The sequence below is a fragment of the Rutilus rutilus genome, assembly GCF_951802725.1.
Source record: "Rutilus rutilus genome assembly, chromosome: 22".
Taxonomy (NCBI): Eukaryota; Metazoa; Chordata; class Actinopteri; order Cypriniformes; family Leuciscidae; genus Rutilus; species Rutilus rutilus.
The window spans coordinates 9,306,182-9,326,752 of record NC_140227.1 but is presented as its reverse complement, the minus strand read 5'-3'; the positions used below and the strand labels follow the sequence as shown (position 1 = coordinate 9,326,752).

Below are 20,571 nucleotides of genomic sequence, written 5' to 3'. Positions count from 1 at the left end.
TGTATGCGCAATTTAGCATCCTCAATGTCTTGACCTCAAGCTGACCAATGTTGGTGGCGATCGGATGAATTCTCTAGGAGGAGTATATCAAATTCCAAAGCATGCGTTTTCCAAACAACCCATAATAGCTAACTTCCTTTTGGGTGGGGCTAATAACATAGGTGCGGAAGTTGTTCGGCCCGATGAGATCTATATGTGTACTGAGTTTCATATTATTACATGCAAGCGTGTTTGATATATGGACCAAGTTTTTGGACCCTGTTCAAGGGGGCGCCGTTGAGCCCCCCTGCCATGCCCGGGTACCAGCTTCAGCCCGGCCCTGATGGGTTCTGACCTGTGTGCAAAGTTTCAAGAGTTTTCAATAGAGATGCACCGATTACAATTTTCTGGGCCGATTCCGATTTCCGATTTTTCATTAAGTTTGACCTGCCGATACCGATTTTAGCCGATTCCGATTTCATTTTTTCTAACCACTTTACAGCACACACAAATATTTATTTTATATCTTTTCTGTAATAGAACATTTTACAATTTGCATAGTACATATTTTTTTGAACAGATAAACGCTATAAAATAGAACTAAGTAAATTACTCCAGGTGTGGGTAATTCACACACATCTGAAGTGCAGTGTTATGGAAGAACCATTTCCTTTTCACATTCAATATCCAATCATTTTTTTATATATGTATTTAGCAAACTAAACATCTGTATGAAAACAGGGAATGGCAATAAAATAATATATAAATAAAAAATTAAATAAATATAGCCTTGCAGTATAAAGATATTTCTTAAAGCACACACACACAGGCCTATTGCAATCACTTGTACAAACTGAATAATAAAACAAGTTTAAATGGGTACATTTTCTATAAATATTAGTCTTCTTTTCTGACATGGCCTACACCAGTTCTTGTTAAAACACGCAAATTCTGTGCATTTTGGGCACTTTTTTGTGAAACCCTATTTAGGCTATTTTGTCCATCAAAAGTGTGCTTTCCCTTTAATTGAGCGTGAGCAGTGCAGCAAATAGACTCGGCGCCGAAACGCGCGCTTCACTGCTCGCGACGCTCCTGCTTGACGCTCACGCGCTGCTCCTGCTCCCGTTGTGAATGCACTCATTGATTAACATGCACGCCGAAAAAAAATACGCGCTTGCGGTCTGAACGGACGTAATTCACGAGGTTTCCTACATGTGTGTTCCGTGTGCACGTGTGATGCTGATGTTGCGCGATGTTAGTCATGCGGCGCCCGAGTGCATTTGACCGGCATAAAATCGGCATTTGTCAGACTGACCGGCCGGTCGCCGCCGGTCACGGCCGATCACGTGAAAATCGGTCAATTCCGGTCACCAGCCGATCAATCGGTCCATCTCTAGTTTTCAAGCATGTTAAGGTTCCCAAAAGCCCCCGAAACCTTGAAAAGCAATAATTAAAGGCAAATCTCACCCAACAGACAAATCCCCCCCACCCCCACCCCCCGACACACACACACAGAGACGCAGAGACAGACAGAGAGAGGGAGAAAATGCTCCAAAAAATCCACATTCAAACCAAAATATCTGACTTCCTGTTGGCTTGATAAAAACAATATACGTACAGAGTTTTGTTACTGTAGATAAAACTAACCCCCCACTTTTGTCAAAAGATGGCACTACTGAGCCCCTGCACCACACCCGTTTTTGAAACTTTGCACATGTCTACTGGCTAATAAATGTGATTTGTCTGTCGAGTTTCATGCAATTTCAAGCATGCGAAGAGTCTCAAAAGCATCCAAAAAGAATATTAAAGTTTGATGCATTGCATAACATGCATAACAAAAAAATGATTCTTAGGAAAACAATAAGGCCTTCGCCCTTTAAGGGCTTGGGCCCTAATAATAAAAATAATAATCCTAAAGAAAACAACAACAAATAATCCTAAGAAAAACAATAGGGCTCTGCGCCCTTTCAGGGCTTGGGCCCTAATAATAATAATAATAATCCTAAGGAAAAAAACAAGAGAGAGAGAGAGAGAGAGAGAGAGAGAGAGAGAGAGAGAGAGAGAGAGAGGCAAACTATAAAAGCACAACAAGAAAATTACCTGAACTATTGGACTGAAACAACAGAAAAACAAAGTAAACTTGAATGTTATTTGGCCCTAAATAGAGATTACACAACAGCAGAATAACTGAGTACAGTGAAAGACTGTAAATTAAGAAGAAGAATGATGAGGTGCAGACTGAGCAATCATATTCTGACTGTACTGTGACCAGGGAGAAGTGGAGACAGAGCAACACTTTCTCACCAGCTGTCCCAACTATGAGGACATTAGAGGGACTTTTTATTCAAAATGTAAAATACTTTGCTTAAAATATTTTGTTTTTGTTTTTTTGCAGATTCCCTCTGGTTCTCCAATTCGTCTCAACACAAGGACATTTGGAGCATTCATTCCTCAAGTATGAAAATAAATAGCCACGTTCAGTCATTAAATTCAAAACACAAAAAACACCAAGTCTAAGGTGATTTATTTCAGATTGCAAAAATGTATCCTGGTCTGATGATGAAACTGTTGGTTGAGACAGTTAAGGAGCCGATCATTATTTTGGAACCGAACAACATGACTGTCCAGGCAATCAGTACAGTGACAGCTTACGCTATTCAGCCCAACAGCACACTATCTCCACTCTTTGTCCTCAATCTGGTAAGATGCACCAAGAGGAGGGATAACCACAAGCTGAGTTAAATAAGATAACTACAATGTTTTCAATTAATCTTCCCTTCAACCAACAGGAGGGCAGTGTCAGTGCCGACATATATGTGACTGAGCTCAAACTGGCAGGAAATGTATCCCTTAACAAGTGAGTTTTGGAGTCATACACACAGTCTATCCATATACAACAGGATGTGAGTTTCTGTTCTTAAGTTCTTAAAGGATTGATACAAATGGCATAATTTTCTTAAAACAGAATTTATATGAGCTTATCAAAAAGCTACGTGGGACCATTCCAGGTAAGAACAACAGACAATGAATTTATTTTTATTTTTATGACTGATCTGAAAGCAATCATTCAGAATATCATCATAAAATTTGAATCAACAGGTAACATCTCTTGACAATATTTTCACAATGGTCTTGAAAATTGCTGTGATTCCCAAGATTAACGGTAAGATGTTTTTTTAATTTTTAATTTATTATTGTTATTAGAGAAATTTTAAGTCCTTACAGTTCACTTTTTAACAATAGGGCTTTTCACACTTGAAATAATTAACCCTGTGTCATTCTAAACCCCCAGTGAACGGAATCCTGAATTATCTTGCTTCACGTTTCACATTGCTCATAATTTGGCTGTCGGTAAGAATATCCGTAACATTCTAACACAGCACCCTGCAGGGTTTTATAACTCTGGGTCAAAAGCAGTGCTAACCCCGCCTCTAAATTATAATTGTGAAATGTTCCTTTACCCAGAGTTAAAAGCGGGGTTTTGAACGACAACAACCCAGGGTTAAGTGCAGTGTGAAAAGCTATATTATAGATGTAGCTGTAGAGATGTTATTTAATCATGGAATTCCCTCTCAGCTCGTTTACAGGAAGGTTATCCTCTTCCTGCCATTGGAAAGATGCAGCTTGTAAACTTTCAACTCCAGGTTTTGAAGGTTTGCATTAGTGTTCTACAATTTTATACACTGCCCTAATATGTTGTAATAATAATACTAATAATAACATTAACATTAATAATAATAAGTATAATAATTATTATTATATAGGTCTAATTTACTTTTTATTTTTTTTTGCACAGAACTACTTGTTGATTGGAACAGATGTTCAATTCACGGGATAAATTTCACCTGAATTGGTGAAGAATTTTAAATAAAAAAACAAAATAAATAAGATTTACTACTTACAGTTTTTCTCAATTGTTTACACACATTTTCTGGTACTTGAGACACAATGACCACAACATGTAACTCATTCACCAACCCCCTGAACCAATTCTGCTAAACTACAAGCACAATTCCTGCTTTACACTCAAATTGCAGTTCTAAAACACACCTTTTTCAAAACACTACACACAATTCTCTGCTTTTGGCACAATTTTCATGCAGAAAATCTCTTGTTTTCACAAGGAACACACTGCCATTCAAATATGCACACTGACTCATCACATGGGCAAACACCCGTCACACAGTTTTACAATTAGCAATCAGAGCTTTAGCATTAAAGGGCAACAGGTCAGCTCTTCAATGGAGCAATGGATGCCAACATTGGAATTTTTTTTTTATTACTGTAACTGTATACAGTAAATTCTTCTGTTGTTTTGTATGTAGACCACTGTATGTACAACTTTGTGTTGGTTGGGATGTACACTGTGTACATTGTTTTTGTGGGAAAAATAAAATATATTCGTTACCGTGTATTTGTGTGTTCTGAGTATAAAAACAATATTCTCAGATATTTTACAACACACTTATGTATGTACTGTCTGTAGAAAGTGTAACACTGAACAAAAAAAGGCCTAAATCATTATGATGAATGGAGAAGAAGTGTTTTCCATTCATCATAGTGTTTTACATTGAGCACATCAGTGTTCAACTGGTTCTTATAAATGTCTATTCATATGATGGTTTGTGTGTGTCATTTGAAAACAAAATACCATTTTGAGAAGAAATAACATTGTTTTGAATGTAAAGTTTCATTTTGCAGGAGAAATGAGGGGTTTTGCCCATTGTGTGTGTGTTTTTGGATTTGTGTGTAGAGTTCTGAGAATATGAGGCATGCTTTCAGAAAATGTGTGTAAACAATCGAGAAAAACTGTAAGATAATATGCTTTTAAAGATGATTTTTAAAATAAATCATTTACACCTTTAAAATTTCGATTTGAATTTTTACTCTATGGGAATGGGGTGGGGGTTGGTCTCCAATATGGTGCCCTGAGCACGTGTGTTTGTGAGTTCTGCAATCTGAAGCATGCATGAAGGCAGTGGAATGTTCAAATATAACTGCAGGAAGTTGAAAGGTCATTTGAACGATTACTATAAACCAGATGCCAACTCAACTGAAATTATGCCGATGGAGGAAGTCATTTCTTCTCTTCCTAAATGTCAAATCTCTGGCTACTAAATCTCGGAGAACCAAAGATTAGAGAACCACTAATCTTTTGCAACTCCTCAAACTTTTGCAGCTCCTAAAGAATAGGTCAGGTGTACTAACCTGATTGGCAAAGCATGAGATTGGGCACCTCCCATAAGCAATGACAATGTATACAAATTTAATTTCATGTCCTGAGTGGTATTTTAAATGGTAGGTTATTTTTAATTTCTGGTTTCCAGAGTCTCCTTTACAAGGTAACGTGCAGTGTTGGGGAGTAACTAGTTGCATGCAACTGTGTTACATAATTTAATTACAAAATAATTTTGAACTCTAATCAGTTACAGTTACTGAGTAATTAAATTACATTTACTTATGAAATTGTTAACGATTACAATTGGGGTTACATCTGAATATTTTATGTAAAAATCCAGGATATGTTGAATAATAATGATTTGTTGCTTTGCCTGTATTTGATGTGCACGATGCTTCCTTTTATTGGGCCGTTTAGTAAAGTGATGCTATTCTGATCATAGACATCATGCTCAGTACCGCCGCTCCCTAAACGCAGATTACGTAGTGCACGAACTCCCCAGGGGGGCACCATTTCTGTTGCTCAAAAAAACAAAACATTAATTCTATATTACAGGTTTTCTCGATTGCTTAAACACTATAACCAGGCTTTTGAACTAAAATTTCAAAACCATAATGCCATTTCAAAAAGCACACCCATTTCACTAAACTATAAACACTATTCCCTGTTTTGACACATGAGTCAGATTTGTTGAACTGTCACTGCAAAACTCTACACACAAATCCCTTCATTTCTCATTGCCTAGACCATGTTGTCATTTAGAAAGCACTAGCATTCAATATTGTTCACTCAAGTCAGCACAGCTTCAGCTCAGTTAGCACACAATTACCCAGGTGGAAACACTAAGAGTCAAAATTTAACACACATCAATCAGAACCTTCAATAGATATATAAAAGGGCCCAAATCAGTTTATTGAGTTTTGGAACAATGGATCCAGAAAGACATGGGCAACTAGAGTGGCTTGAATTTCATCTGAGACTGCTTGTCTTCTTGTCCTTGCCCTTCCTCCTCCTCATTCTTATCCCTCTTCCTTCATGTCTGGTATAATAATTTCAAAATCACAAGCAGCAGTCAACAGCAAATATGTATAAATGTAAGAATCCAACATTTAACAGAAAGTGAATGAGGAGGCTTCCATCTCAATGCAATCATCTTTTAGCAGCTGTGAGGCCAGCTAGTACTGTGCGCTTATGCTGATTATTAAGTTTCAACATTGTTAGGTTATTCAGTAACAGGACAGGCACCGTTACAGGTATCGTTGCTGAAACCAGATCAGATAATCTGGATGCCACCTGAGTCCAAAATTGAGCAACAGGTGGATACTCCCACATCATATGTAAGAAAGTGCCTGGAACCTTCAGAACGCATTGGGTACAGGTTGGATCAGTTAATCTCTTCATTAAATGGAGTTTACGAGGTGTTACTGTAAATACGTTCTATGTACAAAGTTGAAATGTATCTGTTGGTGGTCAGGATTACGAGAGGCCTCCTTTATATTTACCCAAACATCCTCCCAATTAAATTCTGGATCCAAACTTGGGCAGTCACGTCTCCACAGCCTATCTAAAGGCAGTTTGGCATAAGAGGCCTCCAATATAAAGTTATATAATATGGACACCAAGCCCCTATTATTCCCTTGAGCAATAATCAACTTATACAATGGGTGTACAAGCAAAGGTTGCTGCCAAGGAACACCATACGCTTTGAGGGCCGATCTAAGCTGTAGTTTAAAGAAAAATTAGGATACTGGCAAATTGAATGAGTTTGCAATGTCTTGAAAAGAGCACAAACCAGAATCATTATAAATGTCTTTCAAATGACGAATACCACTCCTACTCCAGTGTGAAGGAGTACAAAAGACCAAAAATAGAGCTTACAATCAGGCACTGCCAAACCCCCATCTACCCTCTTCCTCTGTAAAGTAGCCAGTTTTAAACGTGATCTTTTTCTATTCCAGATGAATTGGGAGATATTACCATGGATTTTATTCCAGAAGTTGACAGCAGGTGAGAGGGGTATCATAAAACAAAACAAAAAAAAAATCGAGGCAAAATATTCATTTTTACAATAGAGATTCGGGCCTGCAGAGAGTTGGGCAGATTGATCCATCTGTCCAAATCACTCTTGATGTCCTTGCCTACTTCTGAAAAATTGTGTGTCACAGTGTGGTTCAAAGAGGGAAAAAATTGTATCCCAAGATACTTAAAATGCTGAACAACAGCAATAATGGGTGGGTACTGCAATATTTTAGCAGACTCATTTAAAGGTAAAAGGGCAGATTTAGACCAGTTAACCTTGAAACCAGATAAATGGCCAAACTCTTCACAAACAGACAGCAAGCTAGAAATAGACTGTACTGGATTTTCCATGAAAACCAGAACATCATCTGCATATAATGCTACATGATGCAAAGTATTGTGAATGGAAATAGGTTTTATGTCAGTGGACTGTCGAATCATCTGGGCAAGAGGTTCAAGGGAGAAAGCAAAAACAGCTGGACTTAAAGGACACCCTTGTCGTGAAGACCTAGTGATAGCAATTGGTAAGGAAAGTAATTGTCCTGTGAGTACTAATGCTGTGGGATTAGAGTAAAGGACCTTAATCATATGTATAAAACCCTTACCAAAACCCATATTTTCCATAACAGACCACAAGAATGACCACTCCATCCTATCAAAGGCCTTCATTGCATCAAGGGACAACACTGCTGAAGGCACCTTAGCACCCACTGCCGCATCGATTATATGTAGAAGACGCCTGACATTATCCACTGCTAGTCTAGATTTAATAAAACCTGTCTGATCACAATGGACTAGCAAGGGCATGTGATCCTGAATTCGCCGGGCAAGTACCTTGCATAAATCTTTAAATCGGAATTTAGCAGACTTAATGGCCTATAGTTTGCGCATTCTGAACGATCCTTATCTTTCTTTAAAAGTAGAGATATTAGGGCAGTATTAACATCTCTAGAAAAGCTGCCTTTTACAATTGAAGTTGTTATCATGTCTAGAAGCAAGGGACCTAATTTATTGCAGAATACAACATAAAACTCAGGCGGTATCCCATCTAAACCAGGTGATTTATTCCTTTGCATAGCAAGGGCAGCCTCGTTCAATTCTTTTAAAGAAATGTGGCTATCAAGTAAAGTGGAAGCATTTGTTGCTAGCCGTGGTAAATTTAACTTTTTAAGAAAATCATTGCATCTATTTTGTTCAGGCTGAGACTCGGATTTGTACAAATTGGAATAGAAGACACGAAACGTCTCGTTAATTTGTTTGGGTTCAGTTGTGATAATGCCCGCTGAGGATTTGATGGAGGAAATATCGGCAAAATGTTCATTTGACCTAATATTCATAGCCAAAAGATGACTAGGTCTGGACCCATGGAAATAGTAACGCTGTCTACTTCTATGGATTAAAAATTCTGAACGTTGCTTCAGAATATTATTTATTTATTTCTTAACAAGGTCCCGTTCCACCGCTATCCGTGAAGAGTAATTACTCTGTAAAGTGGAATCCAGTCTAACAAAGTCTGCTTCAAGAGCTTGCAATTTGGCAGATCTGGCTTTGCGAATATTGGAACAGTACAGTGTAGCATTGCTTCGTATAAAACCTTTTGCAGCCTCCCATAATATTCTGGGACATTAAACTTCAAAAAATCCTCTAATTGAGATTGAAATTGTGTCTAATATTCATCATTCACCAATAAGGAAGTATTGAATCGCCACCTAGTGGCTCACTTGGATAAACAGCCCAAAGTAGCGCGGCACCATATTCCTTTGTGGTCCGAGAGGGCTATAGGCAATAACACAGCATAATCAATTTTCTGGAAAAGTTTAGGAGATGAAAACAGAAAATCTATCCTTGAAAAAGTTTTATGTCTGGAAGAGAAAAAAGTATAGTCTTTTGACGAGGGATTGAGAGACCGCCATACATCTACAAGCCCCAAACTTTTAGCCCACGAATGTAAAGCGACAGTAGCCAATTCCTGGTCTCTGGAAGCAGTCGAATTTGACCGATCAATATTAACATCCCATACTGCATTCATATCTGCTCCTATTAAGAATGAATAATCAGTCAGATCTAACATCCTTTGTGCTAATGTATCATAAAAGCAACTAGATGCGAAAGTTCGTCGAGACAAACTTTAAGTTGGCTTGAGAAAGTTTGGAGCAGAAAGTTTTTTGCTAGGCGGTTGCTAGGATGTTATGGGTGGTTGCTATGGTGTTGCTAGGGTATTTTGGGCGGTTGCTAGGGTGTTCTGGGTGGTTGCTAGGTGGTTGCTAGGGTGTCCTGGGTGGTTGCTAGGGTCTTTTGGGTGGTTGCTAGGGTGTTCTAGGTGGTTGCTAGGCGGTTGCTAGGGTATTCTGGGTGGTTGCTAGGCTGTTTTGGGTGGTTGCTAGGGTATTCTGGGTGGTTGCTAGGCGGTTGCTAGGATATTTCTGGTGGTTGCTAGGGTCTTTTGGGTGGTTGCTAGGCGGTTGCTAGGATATTTTGGGTGGTTGCTAGGGTCTTTTGGGTGGTTGCTTGGCAGTTGCTAGGGTGTTCTGGGTGGTTGATATGGTGTTCTGGGTGGTTGCTAGGCTGTTTTGGGTGGTTGCTAGGGTGTTCTGGGTGGTTGCTAGGCGGTTGCTAGGGTGTTATGACTGGTTACTAGGATGTTTTGGGTGGTTGCTAGGGTGTTGCTAGGGATTTTGGGTGGTTACTAGGGTGTTCTGGGTGGTTGCTAGGATATTTTGGGTGGTTGCAAGGGTCTTTTGGGTGATTGCTAGGCGGTTGCTAGGGTATTTTAGGTGGTTGCTAGGGTGTTCTGGGTGGTTGCTAGGCTGTTTTGGGTGGTTGCTAGGGTATTCTGGGTGGTTGCTAGGCGGTTGCTAGGATATTTTGGGTGGTTGCTAGGGTCTTTTGGGTGGTTGCTAGGCAGTTGCTAGGGTGTTCTGGGTGGTTGATATGGTGTTCTGGGTGGTTGCTAGGCTGTTTTGGGTGGTTGCTAGGGTGTTCTGGATGGTTGCTAGGCAGTTGCTAGGGTGTTATGAGTGGTTACTAGGATGTTTTGAGTGGTTGCTAGGGTGTTGCTAGGGTATTTTGGGTGGTTACTAGGGTGTTCTGGATGGTTGCTAGGATATTTTCGGTGGTTGCTAGGCGGTTGCTAGGGTATTTTAGGTGGTTGCTAGGGTCTTTTGGGTGGTTGCTAGGCGGTTGCTAGGGTATTTTGGGTGGTTGCTAGGGTGTTCTGGGTGGTTGCTAGGCGGTTGCTAGGGTGTTATGAGTGGTTACTAGGATGTTTTGGTGGTTGCTAGGCGGTTGCTAGGGTATTTTGGGTGGTTGCTAGGGTGTTCTGGGTGGTTGCTAGGCGGTTGCTAGGGTGTTAAGAGTGGTTACTAGGATGTTTTGGTGGTTGCTAGGGTGTTGCTAGGGTATTTTGGGTGGTTGCTAGGGTGTTTTGGGTGGTTGCTAGGCGGTTGCTAGGGTATTCTGGGTGGTTGCTAGGCGGTTGCTAGGGTGTTCTGGGTGGTTGCTATGGTGTTGCTAGGCGGTTGCTAGGGTGTTCTGGGTGGTTGCTATGGTGTTGCTAAGCGGTTGCTAAGGTATTCAGGGCGGTTGATATGGTGTTACTAGGTGGTTGGTAGTTGTCACAGATGGTTACTATGGAGTTTTTATAGAGTTCTTAGCATGATCTTGGCATGATTTAGCACTTAACTAATCGCTATTAGCATGTAGCTATTCACTGCTAGCATGTGTAGCATGTTGGAAGTGCTGTTTGCTAGCATGAGTCAAAAGAGCCAAACCTCATCTCTATTCGATGTTCTGATACAGAGATATAGGTCTTGCAAAACGGTTGCTAGGGTACCTTAGTTTGGTTGCTATGGAGTTGCTTGGAAGCTGGGAGCTTTAAACTTAAGAACTTTACAGTGGTTTGAAGTTTAAAGTAGTTTACAGTAGTTTGAAGTTTATTACAGATAGATAGATAAATAAGTTAGACACACACACACACACACACGCTCACACACTCACTCAGACACACACACTCAGAGTTTATGAGTTTAGAGTTTATAAGTGTATAAATTGATGAGTTTTTAAGTGTAAGAGTTTTTGAGTTTAGAGTTTAAAAGTTTAAATAAGTTTAGAGTTTATAAGTTTAAATGAGTTTAAGAGTTCAGAGCTTATTAATTTATGAGTTCAAGAGTTCATAAGTCTATGAATTCATGAGGTTTTAAGTTAATTCGTTTATAAGTGTATGAGTTTAGAGTTTATAAGTTTAAATGAAGAAAATGTAGTAGTTTGAAGTTTAAATTAGTTTGAAGTTTAAAGTTTAAATTAGTTTGAAGTTTAATTTAGTTTGAAGTTTAATTTAGTTTGAAGTTTAAAGTAGTTTAAAGTTTAAATAGTTTGAAGTAGATAGATAGATGAGTTTGTTAGTTTAAATGAATCTCATTGGCTAATATAGTATATAGAACAGCAGTTTGAATTAGTCTTCAAGGTGTTTAGATTTAAATTTTTGTCGGTTGGTGAGTTTGAATCTGAAAACATTCCGCAATGTTAAGTCAATGGGAGTTTTTCCGTGTTTTGATCGTCATTTTTAGGAAAACCGTAAGTCCGATCAGTTAGAAAAGATATAGCATACCGAGTCAGAATAGTCTGAAGGTCTTGGCCGAGTTTGGAGTATGTAGAGTAGAGGAGTTTTAAAGCTCTAGGCTGCATTAAAGTTCTAAATTTTAGTCTCAGAAGAAGAATAATAACTAGATGCGAAAGTTCGTCGAGACAAACTTTAAGTTGGCTTGAGAAAGTTTGGACCAGAAAGTTTTTTGCTAGGCGGTTGCTAGGATGTTATGGGTGGTCGCTATGGTGTTGCTAGGCGGTTGCTAAGGTATTCTGGGTGGTTGCTAGGCGGTTGCTAGGATATTTTTGGTGGTTGCTAGGGTCTTTTGGGTGGTTGCTAGGCAGTTGCTAGGGTATTTTGGGTGGTTGCTAGGGTGTTCTGGGTGGTTGTTAGGCAGTTGCTACGGTGTTCTGATGGTTGCTATGGTGTTGCGAGGGTGTCCTAAGGTATTTTGGGTGGTTGCTAGGGTGTTCTGAGTGGTTGCTATGGTGTTGCTAGGGTGTCCTAAGGTATTTTGGGTGGTTGCTAGGGTGTTCTGAGTGGTTGTTAGGCAGTTGCTAGGGTGTTCTGAGTGGTTGCTATGGTGTTCTAAGGTATTTTGGGTGGTTGCTAGGGTGTTCTGGGTGGTTGCTATGGTGTTGCTAGGGTGTTCTAAGGTATTTTGGGTGGTTGCTAGGGTGTTCTGGGTGGTTGTTAGGCAGTTGCTAGGGTGTTCTGAGTGGTTGCTATGGTGTTGCTAGGGTGTTCTAAGGTATTTTGGGTGGTTGCTAGGGTTTTCTGAGTGGTTGCTATGGTGTTGCTAGGGTGTTATAAGTTATTTTGGGTGGTTGCTAGGGTGTTCTGGGTAGTTGTTAGGCAGTTGCTAGGGTGTTTTGAGTGGTTGCTATGGTATTCTGGGTGGTTGCTAGGGTGTTCTGGGTGGTTGCTATGGTTTCCTGGGTGGTTGGTAGGTGGTTGCAAAGGTATTTTGGGTGGTTGCTAGCGTGTTCTGGGTGGTTGCTAGGCGGTTGCTAGGGTGTTCTCAGTGGCTGCTATGGTGTTCTAGGCGGTTAAACACACACACACACACACACTAACTCGATAACACTTACACACTCAGAGTTTATATGCGTTTAGAGTTTATAAGTTAAAATGAAGTAAATTCAGTAGTTTGAAGTTTAAATTATCTTAAAGTTTATATAAGTTTGACGTTTAAAAAGTTTAAATTAGTTTAAAGTAAAACTCAATGTGTGGCTTTTGCACTTTTTAAAGTACACTTTTACACATAAATACCCTGATAAATACCCACATAAATACCCTAAAACTTCTTTTTTTTTGTACTTTTTATCTGATTAATCGATTAATCGAAAAAATAATCGTCCGATTAATCGATTATCAAAATAATCGTTAGTTGCAGCCCTAGTCCGAGGTGTATATAGTAGTAAAGCGAGCAGCGGACCAGTGTACACGGTTCGTCCTGAGAGCAAGGATGGGTTCTTACCATTGCCAGAAATTTCAAGCCCTACATTGACCAAACCTACTTCTAAACCCAAAACACACCAGAACCCTGGTATCCAACCATTTGATGATGATGATTCGTTCTCTGATCCAGAGGAGGAAGATCTAAATGGGAGGTATAATGCTTTTCCAGTTGTGGAAACCGAACGGTTCTCTACAGTCCATGACATCTGTAGATCAAAGGAAACTGTGGATGTTTCTCCTGATGCTGACTCAACTAATCAAGAACCTCCAGATGTTGATACTGTGCAAAAAAATTCAGTCGAACACCTATCTGTTGATACCCCAGTTGACAACTCACCTGTTGCTGCTCCAAGGGTCTTTGAAACAAGTAATATGCCTGACAAGGACGAAACTGAAACCGAAAGGGTGCACCTGTTCAAAGTGAAGATGAAGTTGAAGCGACAAACATTGCTGAAACCTCAGGTGCTGCTCTCGTGGATGGATTTCTGCCCCTCGTCTCAAGCGGCATATCTCATCTCATTCGGCGCTTCAGGGGAAAAAGGCGACGACAGCCTTTCATTCACTGAGTTTGAGGGAGAGGATTGGCCGAGCTCTACACCAGACCCCGCCCTCCAGTCTCAGGCCAGCTGTGACGGAGCCAGAGTGAACGTCAACGCTGAGCTTTTCCACGTCCTCATAAAGGAGCCCTGAGGAGCCCACCACGAGCAGGCTCGATGGGTGCTTCCTTCAAGGGCACCAACAGAGACCAGCGCCCTACCCCGCAGAGACCAGCGCCCTACTTACTTGAAGTCCATGACGAACTCGCAAAATCATGGTGCGCCCCGTATTCAGCGCGCATGAAATCCTCTACCTCTGCTATGCTCTCGATCGTCGACAGCACCAAGGAAAAGATGTACGACAGGATGCCCCTCCTGGAAGATGCTGTGGCCACACATCTCTGCCCGCGCACCTCCAGAAGCATTTAGTGATCTGCGCAACACTACGGATTTAGCCCTGCAAGCCACTAAGTCAACCGCACAGGCTATCGCCAGGGGGATGGCTAGCCTTATTGTGTTAGAGCGCCACCTTTGGTTGAACCTGACCGAGATTAAGGACGCTGACAGAACTGCTTTCCTGGGGGAGAAAGCAGAAGGGCCTGTTTGAGCCGCTTCAGTCAGCGTGAGCCAACGTGGTGACGTACAATCTTATCCCTATAATATTCTAGGGATAAGAGGAAGACTTTACAATTGGGTGATGAGGTTTTTTTTTAACAAATAGGTCAATAATGGTAAAAGTAGGGTCTGGGGGGGGGGGGGGGGGCGCTATGGAGTACCGCATGGAGTAGACGTGTTCTGCTGAGCTCCTCTCCTTATTTTGAATTACTTGGTCATTCTTAGAAAATTCTGGGGTTTTTTCTACCGGCATTACTTTATAATTGCTTTTATTGAAGAGCTGTATAATGACTAAGCCAAAAGCTGAAAGGGGAAAGAAGTTGGAAAAAGCATTGAATGAATCTCCTGTTCAGTCGCAGTCGAAGATGGCGGAGCAGGCCGCGGCATCCCCGGGGTCGAGTGGCGAAGCTGACGCGGAATCTACTAGTGTTCTGTTGGCAATACAGAATATGAGCAAAACGATGACTGATCGATTTGATCTTCTGGAAGCATCTTTAGCGTCCACTCAAGCATCTTTAGTGTGCCTCGGGGACAGAATTAAGGAGGTAGAAAATGCTACTGCTGATTATGACCGCCGACTTTCCCTCGTCGAGCAGACGTGCGCTAAAGTTCAGTCAGAGAACAAATCACTCCGAGAGAAATTGATCGATCTGGAGGCTCGCTCAAGACGGCAAAACATCAAAATAGTCGGCTTACCTGAGAAGATAGAGAACGGGCGCCCAACGGAATTTCTGACGAAGTTTATTCCAGACCTGCTGGGCGCTAGCAACTTCTCGGAGCCGTTGAAAGTGGATCGAGCTCATCGTCTCGGGAGGCAACTTTCTGGAGAAGACGCGCGGCCGCGTGTGATGATAGCCCATATTCATTACTTTCAAATGAAGGAAAAAATACTTCAACTGGCTCGTCAACAGTTTCCTCTGCGCTACAAGGGCAGGCCGATACACATTTTCCCCGACCTTCCAGCTGATATAATGAAGCAGCGGCAGGCATTCAATGACATCAGGAAGCATCTCCGAGAAGCTGATGTGAGAAGCGGCTTCATTTATCCGGCAAAACTGCGCGTCACTCATGGGTCCACTGACAGGGTGTTTTCCTCGCCCGAGGAAGCTAAGGCATTCATCGAGACTCTGTCTTGAAAAGCGATACCTACATGCTGACTTAACATGCTCCGGTACCTGACTTTTATCTAACAGCTAAGTTACTGTTACTCAGACTGGGACATTTAACATTATGACATTTGACCGTTTCCTTTGTTCATTTTTTTTTTTCAAGTAATTGGAGAGGGAGTTAGGGCTTTTTAGTTTTAGTTTCACTGTTCCGATGGTCCGGCAACCCCTCAGTGAGTTTTTGGGACGCGTGTTCTCACTTTGTTTGGGAAAGTGGGACGGGGGTGGGGGGGTAGTGTTACTTTTCCGCGAGTTGTGTTTTCTTCTTTTTTTCTCTCTTTTTATTCTCACCAATAATTGTTTTAAAAGGGCGTCAGGCTTGAGCATTTTTTGTTTCCAACTTTTTTATGAATCCTAGTCTATCTTCAAAGGGCAGCGGCATCACTTTTACCAGCTGGAACGTGCGTGGCCTGGGTCATGTGATCAAGCGTGCTAAAATATTTTCACATTTGAAATCTCTGTCCGCTGATGTGATGTACTTGCAGGAGACCCATATTAGGCCTACGAGGGAGAAAATGCTTAAATGCAGCTGGGTTGGCCATATCTTTCAGTCCACGTTCTCTAGCAAGGCAAGAGGAGTTGCAATTTTAATCCGTAAAACAGTTCCTTTCAGACATGTTTCTACTTTGAGTGATCCAAACGGTAGATATATTTTGGTAACTGGTTACATTTATTCGTTTCATGTTACACTTCTTAATGTATATGGGCCTAACTTTGATGACCCCACCTTCTTTACTAAAATATTTAATTTATTGTCTGATTCTACTGATTCACATGTTATTGTAGGTGGTGATTTTAACTGTGTGCTTGATAATGTTTTGGACAGGTCAGCCCAAGTAAGCCAGTTACCTTCTGCCTCCATAGTTTTGAATAACCTCATTTCCTCTATGAATCTAGTTGATATATGGAGACTGATACACCCCACAGGTAGAGATTATTCATTTTTTTCTCAGAGGCACAAGTCTTTTTCTAGAATAGATTATTTTTTACTTGACTCAAAACTTATATCAAATGTGATCTCCTCAGACTATCACAACATCTTAATTTCTGACCATTCTCCAACTTCAGTGGTTCTGGATCTTGGCCAAATGATTAAACCACATTGTTGGCGTTTTCATCCTTCTCTACTTTCTGATGTATCATTTTGCCAATTTATTTCTGAAAAAATCTCAGATTTTCTAGATATTAATGATAATTCTGAAGTCACCGACTCCACTTTATGGGAATCTTTTAAAGCTGTGATTAGAGGACATATTATCTCTTTTGAATCTTCAGCCAGACGAGCCAAACGTAGACGTCTTGCAGAAATAGAAGAGGAATTATCTCAATTGGAACCCTCCTATAGAATCTCCTCTAGCCCCTCCACTTTGCAGAATATTCTTAAATTAAAATATGAATACAATACTATTATATCAGGACAGGTATGGGATCAATTGTTGAGGATAAGACAAAAATATTTTGAGTTGGGGGATAAGCCCCATAAATTGCTGGCGCGACAGCTGAGGGGTTTACAAGCAAATAAAGCCATACACAAAATCAAATCAAAAGCAGGAGACATGCTCGTGGATCCTAAAAGTATAAATGATCGCTTTAGAGAATATTATGAACATTTATATACGTCAAAAGCAAAAGGGGACATTTCTAATTGGCTAGGACACTTGAATCTTCCTAAATTAAGTGATGTTGCTCGTGAGGCTTTAAACTCTGAAATGACTATTTCAGAGATTGTTGATTCTATAAAATCTTTCCCTAACGGCAAGGTGGCGGGGCCAGACGGTTTCGGCATTGAATTATATAAAAAATATTCTGGAAAGCTGGCTCCCCTTTTACTGAGGATGTTCACTCATTCTCTTGAAACTCAAAAATTCCCTGACACATTATACGATGCTAATATCTCACTAATATTAAAAGAAGGTAGGGATGAGACTGAGCCCTCATCTTATCGCCCTATTGCATTACTAAATTCTGACATGAAAATTTTTACAAAATTATTAGCTAATAGGTTAAATAAATACATTTCCTCCATTATACATATGGATCAAACTGGTTTTGTTCCTAATAGATTTTCATTTTTTAATGTTAGAAGATTAATAAACATAATATACCATAAATATAAAAAAGGCTCTAAAGTGGCTGCTTTGTGCTTAGATGCAGAAAAGGCTTTTGATCAGGTGGAGTGGCCCTATATGGTGAAAGTTATGGAGGAATGTGGGTTTGGTAGTCGTTTTGTGTCATGGATTAAAACATTATATGCTCACCCAACCTCGTCCGTACTCACAAATCAAGAAAAGTCAAAATCCTTTTTATTACATCGAGGAACACGTCAGGGGTGTCCCCTCAGCCCTTTACTCTTTGCAATTGCGATAGAACCCCTTGCGATCAGTATTAGAAACCATCCATCTATTGAGCCTATAAAACTGGGAAATGTAGATCATCAAATCTCCTTATATGCAGATGATGTTGTTCTCTTTCTGTCAAATCCTGAGCAGTCTGTCCCTTTGCTGTTAGATCTTATAGAATCTTTTGGTAAAGTCTCTGGATATACCATTAATTGGCAGAAGAGTGAATTCATGTCTTTAAATGCTGATCTTGCTACTGAATTCCTACAAAATCTCCCATTCAAAATTACAGACAGACTTAAGTATCTCGGAGTCGTTTTGCCCAAAAACCCCAAATTCATTTTTAAGTTGAATTTTCTTCAGAAATTAGAGGATTTAAAGATAAACATTAGTAAATGGAGAACTCTTCCTCTTTCTATGATAGGCCGTATAAACGCTGTTAAAATGGTCTCTCTGCCTAGATTCTTGTATCTTTTTCAAAACATTCCTATTTTTCTGACAAAGTCTTTTTTTAAAACATTAGATTCAATAATCTTGCCTTTTGTCTGGGGTTTTAAAGCTCACAGAATATCAAAAACACATTTACAGAAACCAAGGATTAAAGGTGGGCTAGGGTTGCCTTGCTTTTTGCATTATTATTGGGCAGCGAATGCAAGGGCGCTTGTTTATTGGCAGGGGGATTATAAAACAGAAATTTCTATTGACACTCCCCCCTGGGTAGCCATTGAAAAAAATGGTGTTAAAAATAGTTCACTTCCAGCACTTCTCTTTTCCAACCCTGTATTACCCACATCTGTTAAGGTGGATAATTTCATTGTTTCAAACTGTTTGAAAATATGGCGCCAAATTAAAAAGGTATGCAGGTTACCTGACACTGCTATTTTTGCCCCAGTATATCGAAATCATGCATTTACCCCCTCTCTATCAGATGCAACATTCAACATATGGAGGCTGAATGGTATTGTTACTTTGGAGGATTTATATATTAACAAACATTTTGCTTCTTTTTCGCAATTAAAAGATAAATTTTCACTACCCACAACACACTTTTTTCGACACTTACAGATTAGGAATTATGTGCGCCATGCAATGCCTAATTTTGAATCTCTGCCTGAGGAAAGGAGGATTTATAGACTGCTGTTGGGCTCCCCTGATTCCAAACATTTGATTTCAGATTTTGTTTCTGTGTTTTCTGAAGAAATTAGTTATTCTACACGCTCTTTAAAAAATGCTTGGGAGGAGGAATTGGGTATACAGATTGGAGCTGAAGAGTGGGAGGAGAGCCTTAGCAGGGTCCGGTCTTGTTCTATTAATTCCAGACATCAGTCAATTCAATTTAAGGTGATGCATAGATTGCATAGAAATTACATAGAATTTTTCCCACTGTTTCTCCTACATGTGACCGGTGTAAATCTGCAGAGGGCACTCTTACCCATCTCTTTTGGACATGCCCGAAGCTTTACGAGTTTTGGTGTAGCATTTTTAAGTGGTTCTCTGACATGTATGGTTTTGTGTTTAACCCTGATCCAGAGATTGCATTATTTGGATATTCTGTTTCTTTGTCAGTCCATACTGTCTCCGTACAAAGCACTATTATTTATGGAATGATTATTGCTAAAAGCATCATTCTAAGACTCTGGAAATTGGATACTGTTCCTCAGTTTAAGACCTGGTTGGCTTGCCTCACTGGAGTACTCCACATGGAGAGAGTGCGGTATGGTGTTATTGGTAACCTTGATAAATTTTACAATATATGGCAACCATTTCTGGATCATCTTGCCCAACTTAACGCTAAACCTGACCAGTAATGTAGGACATTGTATGCTGTCTGTTCTGCCCTCTACTGAATTCGTGCTTGTTTTCTTACTGAAACGATATACGCCCTGATTGCCTTATTATTATTTTTGTATTATTTATTTATTTTTTATTTATCATTATATATATTGTCATTATTAATAGTGGATGATATTAATAATTATATATGTTGTTTCTGCTAATATCATCATTCATTGAGTTGTATACATCTTAATGTATTTTGTTTTCTTTTTTGTAAAATGTAAAATCTTAATAAAAATACTAAAAAAAAAAAAAAAAAAAGTAGGGTCTGGGGATTTTTAGCCTATCTCTAACACCGGCCTCTTCGGGCCAGTGGTCAAGGGTTTCTCCGAGAGATTCACTGAGGCACAGAAGTCATCGCAAGCCATGCGTCATTTCTTGCCAAGGTGTTCAAGTTCGGCTTCTAGGCGCCCTAAGAGAACACCGCCTCCTCAGCCAGCCAAGCCCAGCAAGCCCAGGCCATTATGCATACAGACCCTAAGCTTCCCGGGCCGGTCCGAGGCCTGGCAGGCCATCCCCAGGATATCAGATTGGGTTATCAACACAGTAAAACGGGGAGACTCGCTTCAGTTCACTCGCAGGCCCCCGCGCTTCGCGCAGTAATAGAGACCTCGGTGAAAGGTTGTGTAGCACACATCCTTCGCACCGAAGTGTCAAAACTTCTAACGAAGGGAGCCGTCGAGAAGATCTCAGGCTTTTACAGCCGCTACTTCTCGTCCCGAAGATGGACGGCGGCCTCAGGCCGATTTTGGATCTCAGACGCCTGAACAGAGCCCTCGTCAGGCAACCGTTCAGGATGCTTACAACCAAAGAAATCCTTGCGCAGATTCGCCCAGGGGATTGGTTTTTCTCACTAGAC

The 20,571-nt window shown here is 40.4% G+C and overlaps 1 protein-coding gene across 2 annotated transcripts in view; it reads left to right on the top strand.

Annotated features, from left to right (window-relative positions):
- Positions 1-4,391, top strand: part of LOC311281915 (bactericidal permeability-increasing protein-like) — a 142,485-nt gene extending 138,094 nt beyond the window's left edge. For both annotated transcript variants that reach the window (XM_084395279.1, XM_084395280.1), the window contains 7 exons: positions 2,375-2,434; positions 2,512-2,679; positions 2,769-2,836; positions 2,945-2,987; positions 3,079-3,142; positions 3,556-3,632; positions 3,776-4,391. In XM_084395279.1, coding sequence (XP_084251405.1) covers positions 2,375-2,434; positions 2,512-2,679; positions 2,769-2,836; positions 2,945-2,987; positions 3,079-3,142; positions 3,556-3,632; positions 3,776-3,817 — 522 coding nt within the window. In that variant the 3' untranslated portion in view covers positions 3,818-4,391. The remainder of the gene's footprint in view (positions 1-2,374; positions 2,435-2,511; positions 2,680-2,768; positions 2,837-2,944; positions 2,988-3,078; positions 3,143-3,555; positions 3,633-3,775) is intronic.
- The last annotated feature ends 16,180 nt before the right edge of the window (positions 4,392-20,571 follow it).